At 36.1% G+C, this 20,006-nt stretch overlaps 1 protein-coding gene across 1 annotated transcript in view; it reads right to left on the bottom strand.

Moving 5' to 3' along the window:
• MIS18BP1 (MIS18 binding protein 1) overlaps positions 1–20,006 on the bottom strand; it is a 44,057-nt gene that overhangs the window by 20,625 nt on the left and 3,426 nt on the right. The window contains exons 3-10 of the mRNA XM_043987472.1: positions 15,609–15,758; positions 14,796–15,268; positions 10,338–10,411; positions 9,493–9,623; positions 8,849–8,936; positions 4,802–4,974; positions 1,867–2,027; positions 673–775 (exon numbers count right to left, since the gene is read on the bottom strand). Coding sequence (XP_043843407.1) covers positions 673–775; positions 1,867–2,027; positions 4,802–4,974; positions 8,849–8,936; positions 9,493–9,623; positions 10,338–10,411; positions 14,796–15,268; positions 15,609–15,758 — 1,353 coding nt within the window. The remainder of the gene's footprint in view (positions 1–672; positions 776–1,866; positions 2,028–4,801; positions 4,975–8,848; positions 8,937–9,492; positions 9,624–10,337; positions 10,412–14,795; positions 15,269–15,608; positions 15,759–20,006) is intronic.

The following is a 20,006-nucleotide window of genomic DNA, read 5'->3' as shown; positions in this document are numbered from 1 at the left end:
TGCAGAGAGAAATAAGGCAAACCAAGAGAACAATATAACATTTTCCCCCCCTTGCAGGGCAATGAGGGTTAAATGACTTGCCCAGGGTCACACAGCTAGTAATGTCAAGTATCTAAGCCTGAATTTGAACTCAGGTCCTCCTGAATCCAGGGCTGGTGCTCTATCCACTGCGCCACCTAGCTGCCCCTGAACAATATAACATTTACAATAATGTAAACAACCACATCACACTAAAAGGAAATAAATTCTGAATAACAGAAAAACAACCAATCAACGTCCCAGAAAAAAACAATAATGTAATGTACCCACCTTCTTTCTCACAGCAGAGAGGTGGGGGACTACTAAGAAAAAAATACTTGTATACATTGTCAACAGTCACTGTTTAAGATGTTTTTGATTAAGTGTTTTAAGTTCAATTTGGAGGAGAAAGCTGAAATAGCTATGATGTAAAGAAAAGGCATCAATAAAATGCATTAAAAATAAAACAAAATGTTTTATACACTTAAAAACATCATTAATACAGAATAAGAAATGAGAATTCTTAAGGCATTTCAGTAATAATTTTGGTCTAGTCAATTTAAAAATGGGCATTTTCAAGACCTAGAAAACATTTTAAAATATATAGCAAGCAAAATACAAAGGTTCATTTCACAAATACTGGGGGCATTTTACCTCTCTTTAGACTTTTAAATATTTTTTCATTTGTTTTAGCTTCATGATTTTTGGTTTTCTTTGGAGAAGTGATCTGTTTACTTTCATTTTTTGCAGGTGATTCCTTAAAAACAAAATTGATGGAAATAACTTTCTATAATTAATAATCAAAATCCGCCCTAAAAAGCAAGCTCAGAGCACTTTAAAAATTATGTGTAAGGCATGGAAATTAGCAGATTTCTACAGTTTGATACCACATTGTCTCCATTCAGTATGTTCTTGGTGGAGTCAAACAATCACTTTCTAACCACTCCTGTCCCTTGGAATCTTCTATCTGAAACAGCTTCTCTTTCATCTCCTGCTTTGTAAGTAGCCTACTCTAAGTTGTCATCCTTTGCTATAGAAGCCATGAGGTGGAAGTAAAGACAGCTGATCACATGGCTCCTCAAATCCCCCAGGGCAGGGGTTCTTAACATGGGGTCCATGACCTTGCTCGCCGCACCCCCCACCCAGGGCAATGAGGGTTAAGTGACTTGCCCAAGGTCACACAGATAGTAAGTGTCAAGTGTCTGAGGCCACATTTGAACTCAAGTCCTCCTGAATCCAGGGCCAGTGATTTATTCACTGTGCTACCTAGCTGCCCCCCATGACCTTGTTTTAAAAAGTATTTTGAGAAGTGAATTTCAATATAATTTCTTTGCTTTGTTGCCCCATGTATTTTATTATATGCTTTTTAAAACACTCTGAGGAATCTTCCATAAATTTTACCAGATTGCCAAAGGGGTTCAGGACCCACAAAAGATTAAGAACTCCTGTCCTTGGGCTATGTACCAAAGCTACCTGTCACCTTAACCCAACTTCATTTTATTGGGTTAAAAGAAGTAGAAATAAACAGCCAGAAACTGCTAAGGTGGGTAAACACTATCATCTGAATCTTTGCTTTGTTTTTTAGGTGAGGTTATTTTAATAAAATACGAAAAAGTCTTTTTAATACATGTATTAACTGAGTTTCTCTGGATGAAGTTTAAAATATATTTTTAGATTATAACAAACTAACAAATAATACTACATGGAAAGTGCATAATATGCTTCATCCTGACAATCTCTTATTTTTAAATTCAAACAATGGACAAAAAGTACTAAATATTGAACTGAAGTCAGATACGTATTTTACTCACATGAAGATCAAACAATTGTATATGAAGAAAAAATTACCTCTTTACGTGGGCAGTTTTTTCCTCCAGTTTGGAAAGTAACATTCATTTGATGATTAAGTTCACCACACCGGAATTTTAAAGGCACTTTATGATGATGATCAGTATGACACATGTTTAATTCTGTAGCTCTAGGTAAAGCATCATACTCAATAGGTATTTCTATAAAGACAAAGATTAGTATTTTGTTAGTAATAAGATTTTTAATGTACAGTGCTTCCTAATAGAAGCCATGTCAAATTAATCATATTGTAAATCATTATTAAATAAAAGTAATCCACTGGAGTGGGACAGTATTGCTTGAGGAGACCTTTGCCAATGAAATGGAAGTTCATCTATTCCTAATAAATTATAAGACACCATGCTTTACCATTTCTTAAAGCTTTTAGATACAACTTATCTGATGGGGGTGGTTCTGTCTATATCATTCTCTTTTTTCAATACACCAAGGAAAAAGGGACTTCCATGAACTGAGAGTTATGAATTTTTAAACTCCCCCTGAAATAAATGATAGGGTATTCAAAGTGGAGGATGGAATCAATGTCCTCATCTTTAAAATGAGGACAATAATAACTGATCATCTTCCTCCCTGGGTTGTTATATCCAGGAACAAAGGGTAAAAAAAAAAGCACATTATAACCTAGAAAGTACTGCACAAATATTAAATATATCTGCAATAATTTAATAAAAAGCTAACAAATCTAACTCTATTTCCTCTATATTTCTATTTCTACATTGAACGCTTATGTTAAAATCTGTTCATCTTATTGTCTAGTAGAATAGTAAGTTGTCAACAAAATCAAAAAGAAATACTAAGTTTACTTAAACATAGACTTGTACTTACCTCTCATAATAATTATGAAAACCTAAATACTAAGAAACTGCTCAAAGAATCTGATTCAAGAGCTGGAGAGAATAAAACTGGAAAATGATAGGATGTTGGTCAAATGCTACAAAAATGTCTTAATAAACACTTTTAGAAGGCTAAAAACAGTATTTAAAGGACTCACTGTCAAACTACAGGTACAGTAAACTAGAGGCAATCAGTTACAAAGGAAAGTGATCAAGGAATCTGGAAAGGTAAAAAACATTCTCCCATTGTGAGTCATTAGGCTGGTAAGAAATCAAGATCCAGAGGAGAAATTTAAAATGTAATGTACAATCCCAAGTTTAGTTAAATTGCTATATTTGCCAAGACACTTAAAGTTTTCTTTTCTGTAAGGCATTAAATTTGTACTTCTCGTATTGTTACCCACCCCCTAATTCTGAGGATAGTGAGGGCATTTTTTTCTCCATGTCTTTTTTTTTTTTTTAATCTTGGTAGTGGGAGAGGGACACTGTATTTTCTCTTTCTTGAAAAGAGTAAACCATTAGATGGGAGGTAACATATCAAACCCCTATTTTCGGGGTTTTCTTTATCCCAGTCTTTGCGTAAGGATAAAGTTCAACCTGTTTCAGACCACCAAGGAAAATGAAAGATTAAAAGATAAAAAGGAATCTGTTCTCAGGTCTGAAACACAAAAAACTGCACCCAAAAATCATCAGCTGACTAGGTGGGAACTAAATATAATTATACGTTTCCTTTATACAAGTCCCTATGGAAAATAGCTCACATGGAAAAGTTCTCTTGCCGTATAAAAACTCCCTTCTCTTATGTGGCAACCAAAACTGCCTGCCTTGGCTTGTAACAGTGGACAAAATAAAGGTTTTAGTGCTATGATATCATGCAAAAATATTTCTTTTCAGCTTGATATTTTTAACAGGCTAGGGGGATATAAAGATGGATGACATGAGTATCTAAATCCTCAAAATTCCCTGTCACTATCTGTGACCTTCCCTAATATTTGAGATTTTCAGCTCCATTCACTGAAGAATGACAAATTCAGTAAGTGGCAAGACTATAATTCAAAATTTCTCCTTTCTTTCAGCTGTGTCTCAGGTTTCTTAGAAGAAATGATCTCTAAATGATAAACGAGAGTGAAGTTTTAGACCTAAAGAGGGCAAGATTTAGAGATGAGATTTGAAAGATGAGATTCCATTTTGAGGGCCGAATTCTTTCTGCTTAAGAGTGCTAGGACTAGATTGGTGCTATCATTACAGATTATCACTCCACTCTCATTAGAACATAGTAGTGTTCAGGCTCTGCCAAAAGCCTGTATCTCTAACAGAAATTAGGAGGGAGCCTGAGAGCAGATAAAGGCTTGAGAGACAACCAAGTGGATGTAAATTGATCCTTGCCTACCCTGTAAGGAATGAAGTACATTTGTCTTAGAGAAGCCTCTGCTTACATTATGACTGCTATTTCAAAAGAGGAAAATTAAGAGGGGTATAAAGAGGAAGAATTGTGCAGAGAAATTAACATCCTTTTTCATCCTATAAGTGATAATGGGGCATTTACCAAGAAATGCTATCATAGTCAACAGAAGCTGTTCTCAACCTTTAAAGGTTTGCTATGATTAATGATTGTGGTAGTTCTTTTTTAGACCAAACTAGGTCAAATTATGTTTTTATTACCATCTAAAAGAGACTGCGTTTTCTCTTTTTTAATAGGAATGAATCATTTCAATGTCTCTGATATGTCTAGACCAGCTTCTAGGGTTTAAGTGGCGAGAATACCTTTCTTTGCTCTAGGTGACATATTACATTTATATGCTCTGTCAGAATTAGTATTAGCTGACTTATCTACCAAGCTACCTGGTATTTATATCTAATAGAGGCCAGGAAAAAAATCACAAACCTGGCTGTAAAGGGTCCTAGTGCTTACTAGGTAGTTTCTTTGTCAGTAAAATGATTGTCAAAAACAGGATGAATTACCCAAGTAAATGCAATGTTTCAAAAACTTCCATACTATGTGCTTTAAGAAGAAAGTAATACAGATTAATCAACAGTGCATTATTCCTGTCAACTTAAACACATAAGAAAAAAACCAAGCATACCAGAGCAGTTTTCGGAAATGTCAAAAGTAGTATTTTTAGTTCTGGCACTTTTAGAGACCATTTCTGTTCCAGTTTCTTCTGAAGTATCACTTTTTTTCATCCTTGTTTCAAAGACAGGTTTAGCTGTTTCTTGTTGATCAGATTTGCATTTTTTTCCTTTCTTAGTAAGTGCCCTTTAAATAATTAAAAATGTATAAATTAAATACTTTTTGTAGTTAACATTCAAGTTCTTTCGCCATTATTGAGTTTTAAAAACTCAGCAAAAAACAAAACTCAGTTATGGCAATAAAACTATAAAAGGGATAATAAACTATCAAAGAACATAATAAGGAAGATGAAGTAGATTCTTATACAAGAAAACATATTCAACATTCTAGGCATCACTGAGACTTAACAGAATACAATTTATGACTGTGAAATTTATGGCTTATGGATATGAAAGAATATGCTTTGTTCAGAACAAAAATAGATCAAAGGAGAACACTATAGTAACATATACTCATTTGAGGACATGCAGGAACAAGAGGGGATATAAAGATAGTATAAAGAATTTGTGTGAATATCAGAGAGAAAAAAAGAAGGGATATTGTCCTATTAGCATACCAGAGACCACTGGGAAAGAAAGAGGAAATAGATAAATTAAAAAACCAGATTACAAACATGCCACAGGGTATAGCGTGCTGTTGTTTGTCCATTGTTTCCAAAGAATTCCATGACATTGGGGTGATGTCATGAATTGTACTGACTTTGATTTAAGTGAAGGAGGACTGTGCAAGGTCACTAACCTCACTCTCTCCTCAAGAGCCATCTGGGTCCAGTGGCAAGATATACATCAGGATGACTGGAGATGGCCCCAGATGTTTTAAGGCAATTGGGGTTAAGTGACTTGCCCAGGGTCACATAGCTAGTAAGTGTCTGAGGGAAGATTTGAACTCAGGTTCTCCCAACTTCCGGGTCAGTGCTCTATCCACTGTGCCACTTAGCTGCCCTGGCATGGGGCATGATGAGTAGTGAAGCTTTAAGTGTTTGAAAAATCTGCTACAGCTTTCTCTCTGTCAAAACTAGAGCAGCTAATACATTTCTTAACACATCTTAAGTATACTTTAATCCTTCCAGAAGTACGCAAATAGGGAAATTTAATTCTAACTAAAAAGAAGGAACTGATTGCTAAGAGAAAAAATGGGAACTGAAGGGAGAAGTTAATGACTCTTATTTTAGTACACAGGATCGGGTAGGTGAGAAAAGTCAGATGTCATTGGATCTGTATCTTCAATTTTAAAAAGCACAAAGACAAAAATAGGGTATGTTACAGAGTGGACATAAGTTGGACTAGATGGCTTCTCAGAGTCCATATATCTGTAATGGTATGGCTCTTTAGTGGGGAATCTCAAGCATTTTTCTTCATTCCTCTGCCATGTGAAATCACTATCAGTGGCTGAGATGAAGAGTAGAAATGGCAGGCTTATCAAATTTGGATATCTCCAAATCTCCACACTGGAGTTAGGAGTCAATGACATCTTGACAGGCTGCAAAACTGGGCCAAATCTAATAAGATTAATTTTAATACAGATAAATATAAAGTCCTATACTTGGGTTCAAAAAATTGATATCACGGGGGCAGCTAGTTGGTGCAGTGGATAAAGCACCGGCCTTGGATTCAGGAGGACCTGAGTTCAAATCTGACCTCAAACTCTTGACACTTACTAGCTGTGTGACCCTAGGCAAGTCACTTAACCCTCATTGCCCTGAAAAAAAAAATTGATATCACAAGAATAATAAGGGGAAGGCATGGCTAGACAAGTTTCTGTGAAATAAAACTTGGGGATGTTAGTGGACTCCAAGCTCAATATGAAGCAATGGTATGATATAGCAGTCTAAAAAAATCTGTTATCCTGGTCTGCATTAAGTGGCATGGTATCAAGATCAGAATGAGGGAGGTGATAGTTCTGCTATACTCTATCCTGACTGTAAGAATCAATTGCGATTCGGGACCCTATCTTTGGCTAAACTTAGAAAGATCTGGGGCATGCCCCGGCTTCCCCCACCCTGGGCAGGCAAGCCTCAGGTGCATCACACCCCAGGCTCCTCCAGCCAGCCAGGGGTATGCACAGAAGCCCCAAGCTCTGGCTCGCTCTGCCAAATGGAGGTTCTGTGCCCTAGCCAGCCTTGGGCACCTCCCCTGGGGGTGCCAGCAAATTAGCTTGGTGTGAGTGGGCAGTTGGCTCAAGGTCTCTTGAGAGGTTTTTTTATTCCAGACCAAGCTAGAGAGCAGGGGGGAAGACATAGAGCAGAGGAGAGGGCTCTACGGGGCAACCGGAGAAGGAGATTGGTGGAAACAAGAATGGAGCGACCCGGGGTAGAGCAGAGGGGAGTGAAGGTGGCGGCGGCTGCAGCGGCTAGCCACACCCACAGAGCACAGCTATGGGAGGAGGAGATGGGAAGATGCAGGGGATAGACAGGTTGTGTATTTTGCTTTTCTTTGTCCTTATTTCTAAGTTTATTCCACATCAATAAACCCTGGTTTTTGCTTTTATTGAAAGGAGGCTTTTAAATCTCGTTTCTTGTTGGTCTGGGAGAGGCAGGTGGGGAGGGGGCAGGCCCTTACGGATTGGCCCACATGGGGCTTAACAAACCTGGGGGATCTTGTTGAACCCCCTTACAGATTGCAAGCTACAGCTAATAGTTTACAGATTGGGAGGCAGATATGGCCTTTCAGATGCTGAGCCAGAGCAAAAAGCCTTTTGTAATTATTGGAATGTCGCCACCTACTGGAGACTTACTATAGGAAAGCTCCACCATGAGGAGAATGCCTCAGAGCAAGACCATTCGGCTTTTCCTTGGCATCAGGAAGTAACGTTTGCGCATGGGTACTGTCCACCAAGGCTACCAGCCAATCACCTTGAGGAGCCTCCCATTTTCTGGGAGGGGACAGAAAGGAGGAAGGAGGGCCTGCACGGAGAGGTCTGTCTCTATTTGGGTTCTTGACTTTATGGTGGTGGTGGTGGTGGTGGCGGCGGCAAAGGACTTCACAGGAGAATTGAGGAAAGATGGGATTGCCATGCTGTTGGAATTCTGTTCTCAATCTTTCTCTTTCTATCTTTCAATAAACCCTTAAGTTTTCCCCAAAACTGGGGGAACAGATTAGAGCCCACATTTAGAATCTTCAATTACACTTTCATGACTCAATCACTGTGCTTAGTTCTGGAAGGTGGAAGGAACAGAGAGGAGGAAGATAGGATGGAGAAGGATTAAAGTCCTTATACTGCAGAACTGGTTGAAAGAACAGGAGATGTTTGCCCTGGGGAAGAGAAAACCTGGGAGAGAAGAAGGCATGACAGTTGTCTGTAAGTACTGAATGGACTAACGTGTAGATGAGAGAATAGACATTCTCATTGGCTCTAGAATGCAAATCTAGGAGCAAAGGGTGAGAATGAAATATATAAAGAGATAGATGCTAGCTTGAGAAAAGGAAAACATTTTTAGCAAGAGTAGTCCCAAAGTGGAAAGTGCCTTGGGAGGTGGTTGGCACATCACTAGAGCTCTTCAAAGATCTGACAATTTCTTGAATGTCGTCAAAGGGATTCCTGTATGCTGATATGTACAGGAAAGGCCTCTGAAGGTCTTTCAAATATGATCTTGTGATTTTATAGCTTGGAAAAAGAGGTAAGTAGTTTAATGTACATCTTAAAATGGCCAAATTTTGTGAAATATTAACTTCAGCTTTATTTCTAGAGAGCACTGAAATTCTTATCAAGTCCTGCTGGCTTATGAAAGTATATTTAAGAATAAGGAGAATGGGGAGGAATAAAGGGAAATTTTAAGCAAGGTGGAAACAAGATAGCAATAAAAATTTATTTTTAAAAATACTGAGAAGAAAAAAGTTCAAAAAAGGACACTGTTCCTTCCACCTTCCAGAACTAAGCTTTATGGTGGTGGTGGTGGTGGCGGCGGCGGCAAAGGACTTCACAGGAGAATTGAGGAAAGAAATACAAAAATGAAAAAAAAAAATAAGCAGAGCTATATTTTACATTAAGAAAAACACTTTACCTTAATTCTTGTAACAAATCATCAACATATTGTTTCCAGTTTTTTGGAAATCCAAATATAAACTTCCTAGTAAAACTTGCTGGAAACCCTTTTTGAAACACAGAAATGGCAACACTAAAGTTAGTACTTTTTTCAAAGACATAAAATTTTGGAACCAATTACAAACAATAACTTGAATTTAATTGCAGTTTTCAATTTTCAGAGAAATATTTCACCAAAGTTTAATTATATTATTAACAAGCAATTTTTATTTTCAGCTTAATTAAATGATCTACTGGAAAAGAGATATTCTACTTCTGTTCCTACACTTTTCAATTAGATTTAATTTATTAAGCATTACTCAAGAATCTTTCATTCACATTTTACATAACTAGGCATAAAGGGTAAAATAAAAACACCCTTGGTTTGAAGGGGTTTATAATTTATCGGAGGAACTGGACATGTACACAACATAAATATAAAACAAAAGCAGGGACTTCAATCTTAATGTGCTAGGTTATTTTTCTATATCATTACTAAGTTCATAATTTTAACTGTTATAAAAAAATCATAAGTCATCAAAACTACAGGTAGAGAGTTAGTTTACTACTACTTTAAAAAATAAAAATAATGAAAAATAAATTTTGCAACTCTTAAGTTTTTACCTGCTTCCTTCATGGAAACTGTGTCTATTGTTCCTTTTAATATATAGATATTGCCTGATAGAGTCCTAAGTCTGTTGTAGTCAAGACGTTGAACAATTGCATTACTATGCCAGTATAAGTCAGGAGTATCTCTAGAGAAAAGAAGATTCCTTAATAAATATATCCTCAAATATTCAGTCAAAATTTACATGAAGTCATCATCTTCATCATTATCATTGCTAAAATTTATAAGGTGTTTTAATGTTTATAAAGAGCTTTGCATATATTTATATTTTATTTGATCCTCCCAACAACCTATACAGCAGGTACTATCACTAGAGATGGAAACAGGGCAACAGAGGTTAAGTGATTTATTTGCTAAGGGTTACAAGGATAGTAAATGTCTGAAGCAAGATTCAAATTTAGGATTTCCCAAGTGCAAATTCAGTGCTCTATCTACTATGTCGCCTGTTGTAAATAAGAATAAAGCAAAACTCCTGGTAATTTATACACAAATATGCAAGGATCTGTGATTTTTGGGCAGTGCTAAATTCCTAGTATGGGAACCTTCTAGGCTAACAAACCTATCTATGATTTTGGTAGCTAAGCCCTAAGAAGTTATCTGTAATTTATAATAAAATTTTTAAAAGAATAAACATCAAAATGAAGCTCAAAGTTGATTTCTACCCACCAGGAAATGCCCCTAATTCTGCTCTTATGGGCCCAAGTGGAACAAGCTGATCCCCTTTTCTAATTGATAGCCCTTCAAATATTTAAAGGAAAGCTATCATGTTGCCACTTAGCACTTCCTTCACTCAATTTGAATAAAATAATTTATTGATAACATATTGATATCGTATACTTACATCAATTTTCCTTCTACACACACAGCAGTATTATTATTCACGTTTCTAATCATCCATTTCTGGAGACAAATTTCCTAATAAAGTATAAAACAAAGTATGCATTCTTTCTATTAATTTTCTAATGTTCATGGAGAAAAAACAAACCTCTGATTATGTAACACTTAAGAAAACCTAACTACACTGTCAAGAGCCCAAGAAGAAACATTGCAAACTATTCAATTTTATTTTTAAAAAATGCCTGATTCTATGAACTTTATAATATGACAGGACAAGGGAATGGAATTTTCAATACACGCTTCTCTTTTTCTATCAAGTTTTTAAGATTTACAAAATGCTTTCCTAAATTTTTATTTTGTTTTTTAATTAAAAAGCACTTAGTATATCTCTCTCTCACTTCCCCAAGGGAAAAAAGGAAGGAAAAAAAGAACCCTTGTAACAAACATATATAGTAAAAAAAAAAAAATTCCATGTTCACAATGCTCAAAAATGTACGTCTCACTCTGTTATCTTGAATCCATTCTCTGGTACAAGTTGGGTAGCGTGCTTCTTGACTAGCGCTATAGCATTGTGGTTAGTCACTGCCTTGATCAGGGTTAAGTCTTTCAAAGTTGTTGTTTTACAATGTTGTTGTTGTTATTATATAAATTGTTTGACTGGTTTTGCTCACTTTGGTTTGCATCAGGGTCATATGTCTTCCCCGATTTTTCTAAGAAACCATCCCTTTTATCATTCATGTTACATTCATGTAACATAATTTAGCCATTTCCCAATTGGTGGGCAACACTTCTTAGTTTCCAGTTCTCTGTCACTATAAAAAGAGCTACTATAAATATTTTTGTATATATAGAGCCTTTTCTTCTTTCTCTGATCTCTTTGGGGATATAAATTTAGTAGTAATACACTACTATATCAAGAGGTATGTGCACATTTTAGAGACTTTTTGGACACAATCCCAAATTGCTTTCCAGAATGGTTGGGTCAATTCACACTTCCACCAATGCTTCTAACATTTGTTATTTTCCTTTTCTGTCATTTTTACCAATCTGGAGAACATCTGTGTGGAATTAAAGAATTATTTTAATTTGCATTTCTTCATTATTAACAGTCTGGGACATTTTTTTTCATGGAACAGTTTAGATTTATATGAAAACTACATGTGATTATCCTTTAGCCATTTATCACAAAATGCTTTCCTCACAGCACTGTGAGGCAGATAACACAAATACTAACCCAGTTTTGTAGATGAGGAGATTATGGCTCAGAGTTGGCCCACTAGAACTCAAACCCAGGTCTCTCCTGACAACAAGTACAGTCAGTGCTCTTTTCCCTACACCTCCCTGCTTTTCAAAAAGATTCAGGAATAAAAAAATAAAAAGACCAAGGAACGTGGAGAAGAATGTGATCAGGTATAATACATTCATATCACAACTATTTCTCCTACAAGATTAAGAACTTTTCTTTCCATTAATAATTCAGCAGAATGTATAGATTATTCTGCTTGGATGTATTTTCTTTTCATTGTGTATTTTATTTTTTAACTAGTGAGATGACCTGCAATCTCTAGGTTATCTGGACCTTTTTTTGAGTGAGATTACAGCTTCTACAGGAATCTCCCCCTCAAAGAATGCACAAGTTTCTTCAGATCCTTCCCAAATGGACACTGTGGAGCTGAGAAAAATAAGGGACAAGTCCTTCCTTCTACCTTTCAGATCAAATTTTCAAAAAATAAAAATCTCTAAAACCCTAGAAGCTTGGATGGCTTCTCTTACTTATGGAAAGCTCAATTGATTGTTACTCTTAGAATCCAAATTTTACTAAATCATGTCCAGAGGTAGTGGGCTTAGAGTTAGGAGGGCCTATATTTTAATCCATCTTTGGCCACCATGGGCAAGCTATATAAATTCTCTAAGTCTGTTTCTTCATCTATAAAACTCAGATAAACTCAGATAATAATACCTGTAGAACATACCTCAAAGTGTTATCATGAAAAATAAATTTTAAAATGGATTTAACAATTTCAAAGTTTTCAGATGTTATCTCTCATTATTTTATTGCAAAAACATAGTTCTCCCATGAAGTCCCAACTCCAGTGTTTTATTGCCGAGTGGTAAACTTGGAGTCTTAATGCTAGACTAGTAGAATACAAACTCTGGTATGTTCTATCAAGCTAGAAAGGCTCTAGATACAACATCCACAACAGACTAAATCTGTTTTCAAAGAGCAAGCCAGACAGTGAATTAGACCAGACTATGTTTGACTTTGGGGCAGCTAGGGTACAATGGATAGAGCACTAGGCCTGGAGTCAAGAAGATCTGAGTTAAAATCTGGCCTCAGATATTTTACTAGCTATGTGACCCTGGGCAAGTCACTTACCCTGTTTGTCTCAGTTCCTCATCTGTAAAATGGGGACACCTTCGAGAAGGAAATGGCAAACCACTGTAGTATCTCTACCAAGAAAACCCCACAGACTTTGTCATGTGGTTGGACAAAACTGAGCAACAACATTTGACCTTACTCCTCTTCATCTAGGCACAGCTAGCCAGTCATACCCTTGATCTTGTCACTGTCCACAAGTGTCCCATTTCCATACTTATGTACTCTGGAATTTTTTTTTAATCTGCCTGTAATCTTTTATGGGTCCATTTTTCCCTATGCTTCACACTTCATAACCCTATTCTCCATCTTCACGGTGACTGTCATTCTGTCCATTCTTTAATTCTACGTTAGGTTATCACCTCTGCAATGTCACTTTTTTCTCCTTTTCTTATTTCAACTCCCTGATGAACCAGTTCAAGACTATGCTATCCTTTACCTCCTGAATCCCTTGTCCTTTCACTGATCATACTATCCCAAACTACTATCCTGGAGTAGAGGCACCATCTGACTCCTTTATTCCAATTTACAAACTACTGAACTGAGCTGGAGAAAATCAAAACCATGCAGTTACAAATTACAAACCAAACCAAACTGATTTGCTCTACCTATGCACTTATGTTACATAACATCAACTAGGCTCTCACTGCAGCAGAGCAATGCTTTTATACATTCTTAAAATGATTTTCTATCCTATTCATCTTAGTGGTTATTCACAACTTTTTGGCCCATCTCCTCAAGCCTCCTATATAACAACACAATTTGGCCTTTACCTTCTTAGTTGTGGTTCATCTCATACTTAACTCGAAAAATTGAGGGTATTCTCCAATAGCTCCCTTTTTTCCCCTCCTCATCTTACATAATTTCGATGTCTTCTCCTACTATCTCCCTGTTTGTTCCCATCTATGATGACTACATCTCTGATAAGGATGAAGATGAAGATGGCCTTTCTCTTTGACACAGCAAATTCTTCTACATGCAAGCATTATCTGTAAAGGGGATAAACTAGAAGCCTTTCCAATAAAATCAGAGGAGAAGCAAGAATGTCTATTATCACCATTATTATTCAAGATTGTACTAAAATGCAAATGATAGCAATAAGACAAGAAATCAAAGGAATAAGACTAGGCAATGGGGAAACAAAACTATCACTTTTTGCAGATAAGATGGTTTACATAAAAAACTAGCCAAAACAATTAAAAACTTCAGCAAAGTTGCAGGATATAAAATAAACCCATGTAAATCATTAGTATTTCTTCATATTACCAAGAAAACCCAGCAGGAAGAGATACAAAGAGAAATTCAATTTAAAATCACTTGCAGGCAGTATAAAATACTTGGGATTCTACTTGCCAAGACATACCCAGGAACTATATGAACACAATTACAAAACACTCTTCATACAAATAAAGATCTAAACAACTGGAGAAATGTTAATGGCTCAAGGCAGGCTGAGCCAATATAATAAAAATAACAATACTACCTAAGTTAATTGACTTATTCACTTCCATGATGAAAAGAGAAAGTAGGTTCATCATATGATAAGAACAAATAATAATCAAAGGACAGCCAGCATTTTCTAATGGTATCTACCCAATGTCAAGCACCTAAAGAATTTATGGGAAGACACAAGCAAGAGCTTCACAAGATAGGCTGATATAGATAGGTTTATTATTTACATTACTGAAGGAAATATCCACATCAAAGAAAGGATTGACATTACAACACAAGGGAAGAAGTGAAGGCAGGTTATTATCTATCCTCATTTAACAGATAAGGAAATGGTTACAAAATGGATAAATGACACCTATAAGGTCACATTTAAATAGCTGAAGATCAAGGTCAAAAACAAATGATTCCTAGGTTTTTGCTCTAGTAGGCCACATTGTCTCAATAGTTAAGTTTGTTCTGCATCTTAAATTAGATAACCATTGGTTATTTAAGGTTGTCCTTCAAAGTACTCCAAGAAGCCCATCAAATCCAACCACTTGAAGAACAGCAGAAGGAAAAATATGAAGTATGTCTACTTCCTGTTTCCAATTAATATAACAATTAGAAAAACAAAAGCTTTAGAAAAGTTCCTACCTTTTTTTGGGCAGTAAATGCATTTTTATCGGTGTGTGATACACCTGTGGAAACCTTAGAGACTTTTTTCTCCGGTGCTACTATATGAGTTTTAGGAGCTGCAACCAAAACTTTACACATATGGGATGTAGAACCCTGTTGGCCAGTCTCAGAGATTTTTTCTTCATTTTCTTCACTCATTTCCTGTTCTAAAAATCCTTTTGGAGACACTTCACAGGCATATTTTGGTAATTGGCTGCCAGTGTTAATAGGTACACAGTCATTACAGATACCATTCATATTAGGACTTTGAGATCTTTCATCATCGGCATCAATGCTTTCCAAAATAAGGGTATCGTACAGGCTGAATTCAACACTCGTAACTCTGTTTTCATCATCCTGAATGAGCCTGGTAGATCTGGACATGGCTAATGCCTCACTCAGAATTACTGAAGTTGAAATGTTTTCATGTCTCTCTTTTGAAGTTGTAACATCTGCAGAAAACCATTCAAATTGTATTATATTCATAAGGAGTTATAAGGTTATAAAGTGTTAAGCAAAAAAAATGCTTAACGTTTTAAATACAAGCATCTGAAAGACCCAGGTTCTTTTTCTACCCAAATATTTCCTCTAATCCTTCCCACTTCTAAGACTCAAACTCTTCTACATAGCTTTTTTTTTTAAAGGTACAGGCATGAACACTTGCTTTTATACAGAGAAAGAGGAAGAAAGAAAATAATGATTTTCTGCATATTAGATGAAGCTTTAGTTCACACAAATACTGAACTAATAACACTATTCATCAATGAAATTGTATAAGAACAAAGGACTTACCACAAGTTAAAGTTTGATGACAGGTTTGGTTTTCTTGCTGATGTGGGATCTTTTGTTTTACTGGAAGAAAACATTTATTCTGGAAATTTATCAGGGAAGCCTCTTTAGCTAGGGAAGAAGCTTTTCTTCCTGAAGAAACAGAAAGTTCGCCTGTAGTAGGCAGTAAAGGTAAAGAAAACAAATTTATTCAGAAAACAAACATTTGATGATCAAATAGACTTCATTACAGCAATATAGAATATTTACTTGGGTATTTTCTAACAGGTATAACACTGCACTTATATCCTCTATCCCAATACCATTTGATTGTACCCCTCGCAACTTGAAGGTGAATTTTTTTTAAATCTACATATATGAAATTGGTACCACAGTACAATAGGACACTGGACTGGGATTCTGGAGACATGAGTTCTATTCTTACCTTTGTCACCAACAAAAAGGTAGACTCTTTGTCTGACATCAAAAAGTAAATCCATAGGTTGAGAGAGATTTCAAGTTCCACCTAATCTGGTTTAATATTTTATTTAAAGTTTTGAGTTCCAAATTCTATCCCTCTCTCATTCCCTCCCTCCCCTGAGTTAGTAAGCCAATATAGGTTATATATACATGTGCAATTATGTAAAACATTACCATAAGTCATTTTATATAAAAAGACTCAAGTAAAAAAAAACCCACCACAAAATAGCGTGTTTCAGTCTGTGTTCAGTTAATATCAGTTCTTTCTCTGGAGGTGGATAGTCGGCTTTATCATTAGTCCTTTTCTGGTTTAATATTTTTATTTAAGAATTTGAGTAAGTTCCACCTAATCCAATGTATACCTAAAAATAGTTTCTATAAAAAAGATCTGACAAATGGCTATCCAGCTTTTGCTTCAAGATCTTTGGTGATCAAAATCCACTACCACCTCCTAGGGACAGCAAGTTCTACTTTTAGATAGCTCTAATTATTCTGAAGTTTCTCCTTACATCAAGCCTCAATCTTACTCTATGTAACTTTTACCTACTGCACCTAATTCTGTTTTCTGGGGTAAAACAAAGTAAGCCTAATCTTTCCAAAGAACAGTCTTCTAAAGGCTTGAAGCACCCTGCCCCAACAAATCTCCACTTTTCTAAGATAAACATCCTCAGTCTCTGTTATTGAATGTATTGCAGACCATGAATCATGCCATCTACCTTCTTCTGGCTATATCAGTGTTATCAGTGTTCTTCCTAAACTGACAGGTAGAAATGAACCTAAACCACTAGACCTGGTCTGACCAGAGCAGAAAATACCAACACTCTCATATAGCCATCCATTTTTGACACTATGCCTCTCTTAAGGGGCAAGTGAGACTGCATTAGCATTTTTGGCTGCTGGACTACATTGCAGATTCTTATTGAGCTTGCAGTCCATTAAGACTCCCAGATCTTTTCCATTTGAACTTGCCTACCTCTTTCTCTATCTTGTTCCTGTGGCATCAACTCTTTAAATGTAGTCATATGAATTTACATTTCTATTTCATTTAGTTGTATTATGTCAGCTCTAGCACCACTTTGTGCTTTGTCTAGCACTTTAGAAATTTTGAATTCTGTCATTCAATATATTATTCTTTTCGATTTTATGTCATCTACAAATCTGACAAATAAGCCATTTATGCCCGATCCAAGCCACTAATAAAAATAAACAGCAGAGAGCCAGTAACAGATTGGAGGCCTTACATTAGAGACCATTCTTCAAGCCACCCATTTAGCCATTACTGACCATTCTAAATCTGACCGTTCAATCAACTCTGAATCTACCTACACTGTACTCTATCTTCCTTCAATACTGACTTCCATCTTAACCTCCAAGTATTTTTCTTCCTAACAAGCTTGCTATTCTTCATTCAAGGTTTCATTGCTTTGCAAACTTTTTTTTTTTTAGTGAGGCAATTGGGGTTAAGTGACTTGCCCAGGGTCACACAGCTAGTAAGTGTTAAGTGTCTGAGGCCGGATTTGAACCCAGGTACTTCTAACTCCAGGGCCAGTGCTCTATCCACTGCGCCACCTAGCTGCCCCACTTTGCAAACTTTTAAAGATAAAGTTCTTATTATCAAATACTACTCTTAAATGTCAGTTAAGATACCAAACTTCCACATCAGCAAAATGTTCCCAAGAAAAAATTATGTTAAGTTTTCCAAAATCCATGTAGACTACTCCTTATTCTCCTTCCTAGGATCTTATTTTCTTATGTTTTAAAGGAGAGCTTTAGATATTGAATAATCTAATAATTTTAAAAATCCTGTACAAGAAAAAAATACTTCTAGGGATTCCTTGAATAAACTGGTTATTAATCACACTATGTTATAAACCACACTATGGTTCAAACTTCCCAATTAGAAAAACCATTATAGTTGGGCTCCAAAATATATTTTTAAAAAATTTAACCATGCTTTAGGCCTTCATTTTTAAATTTAATATTTTATTTTTTCCCAATTACATGTAAAACAATGTTAACATTCTTTTTTCAAATTTCGAGTTCCAAATTCTCTTCCTCCCCCTCCCCCTCATTGAGAAGGCAAGCAATTTGACATAGGTTATACAGGTGTAGTTATGCAAAACACATTTCCATCTAAGTCTTGCTGTGAAAGAAAACACAAACAAAAAAAAAATCCCAAGAAAAATAAAATAAAGAAAAAGTATCTTCAATCTGCATTCAGGCTCTACTAGCTCTTTCTCTGGAGATGGACAGCACCTTCCACCATAAGTCCTTTGCAATTTCTTGGATAATTGTATTGCTGTGAATAGCTAAATGATTCACAATAGATCATTATACAATATTGCTGTTAGCATGTACAATGTTCTCCTGGTTCTGTTTATTTCATTTTTTTGCATCAGTTCATATATGTCTTTCCAATTTTTCTGAAATCTGCTTGCTTATCATTTCTCATTGCACAATATGCCACAGTTTGTTTAGCCATTCACCTATTGATAGGGCATTTCCTCAATTTCCAATTTTTTGCCAACACAAAAAGTTGCTATAAATATTTTTGTACATATAGCTCCTTTTCTTTTTTGTTTTTTACTTCTTTGGGATAAAGATCTAGCAGCAGTATTGCCTGGTCAAAGGGTGTGCCATGGTTTTATAGTCCTTTGGGCATAGTTCCAAATTGCTCTTCATCAATAGGACATTAGTGTTTTAATTTTCCCACATCCCCTCCCACATTTGTCATTTTCCTTTTCTGTCATATTAGCCAATCTGATAGGTGTGTGATAGCTCAGTTTTTAAAATTTACATTTTTCTAATCAATAGTGATTTAGAGCATTTCTTCATATGACTATAGATAGCATTTCTTTATCTGAAAGCTGCCTGTTCATATCCCTTGACCATTTATTAATTAAGGAACAGCTCTTATTTCTATAAATTTGACTCACTTCTCTATATACTTGAGAAATGAGATCTTTATCAGAGAAACTTTAGGCCTCTTGACACACACAAAACAAATACTTAGTACCACAGATGTTGAAATCCAATGTAACTAAGTCAAGAGCATTTACTCTACACTCTACCAAAATTTCGTTATATTGAATTTGTTGTTCTCAGTGGGTCCACTGACTGAGACTTAAGAAATGTAATACCAAAAAATTTTTGTAATGATATTTGTCATAAAGACAAATTTGTTTGTCTGTTCTCAGTTCCACTTAACTGGAAATGGGCAGGGAATGACAGGAAAGGCCAGCAACTAACTGAATCAGTTCTGCCACATTTTGAGTGTCTCTCTCTATATAGGTAACTGGTCCAATGGCCAATAGAGATGTCCATTAGTGTCTCTCCTCAGGCTACATGAATGGAAGGATGAGGAGAAAGGAAGAAGTAGTACATTCCAAAGTACTACTTAGTCTCTCAATTTTTAACTTCTCTTGGGAAGACTCCCCACCACCAAACCCAACTCAATAAACGCCAGTGGTTCCCTACTGCCTCTAGAATCAAATACAAAATTCTCTGATGTCCAAAGCTCTTCATAACCTACTCCTTCCCGCTACCGTTCCCCTACTTCCTCCACATGTCTTATTGAATTCAGAGACACTGACCTCCTTGCTATTCCTTGAACCAATTTCCCCCATTCTGGGCATTTTCTTTGGTTGTCCTCCACGCCCTCCCCATCTCGGCTTGCCGGCTTCCCAGGCTTCCTTCAAGGTTCAAATAAAAACTCACTTTCTATAGAAAGCTGTCCTTAATCCCTCTTAATTCTAGTGCCTTCCCTATGTTAATTATTTCCTACTTCTCCAGTATATAGCTTTTGAATACATATTTGTTTGCTGATTCTCTCTCCCATTAGACTACGAACCCCTTGAGGGCAAGGATTGTCTTTTGCCTCAGTGTATGTCTAGCATTCAGCAGTGTCTGACACATAGTAGGTGCTTATTGACTGACTAAAGA

Source organism: Dromiciops gliroides, chromosome 2 (assembly GCF_019393635.1).
Source record: "Dromiciops gliroides isolate mDroGli1 chromosome 2, mDroGli1.pri, whole genome shotgun sequence".
Classification (NCBI taxonomy): Eukaryota; Metazoa; Chordata; class Mammalia; order Microbiotheria; family Microbiotheriidae; genus Dromiciops; species Dromiciops gliroides.
The sequence above is the reverse complement of the archived record's forward strand: the minus strand, read 5'-3'. Positions and strand labels throughout refer to the sequence as shown.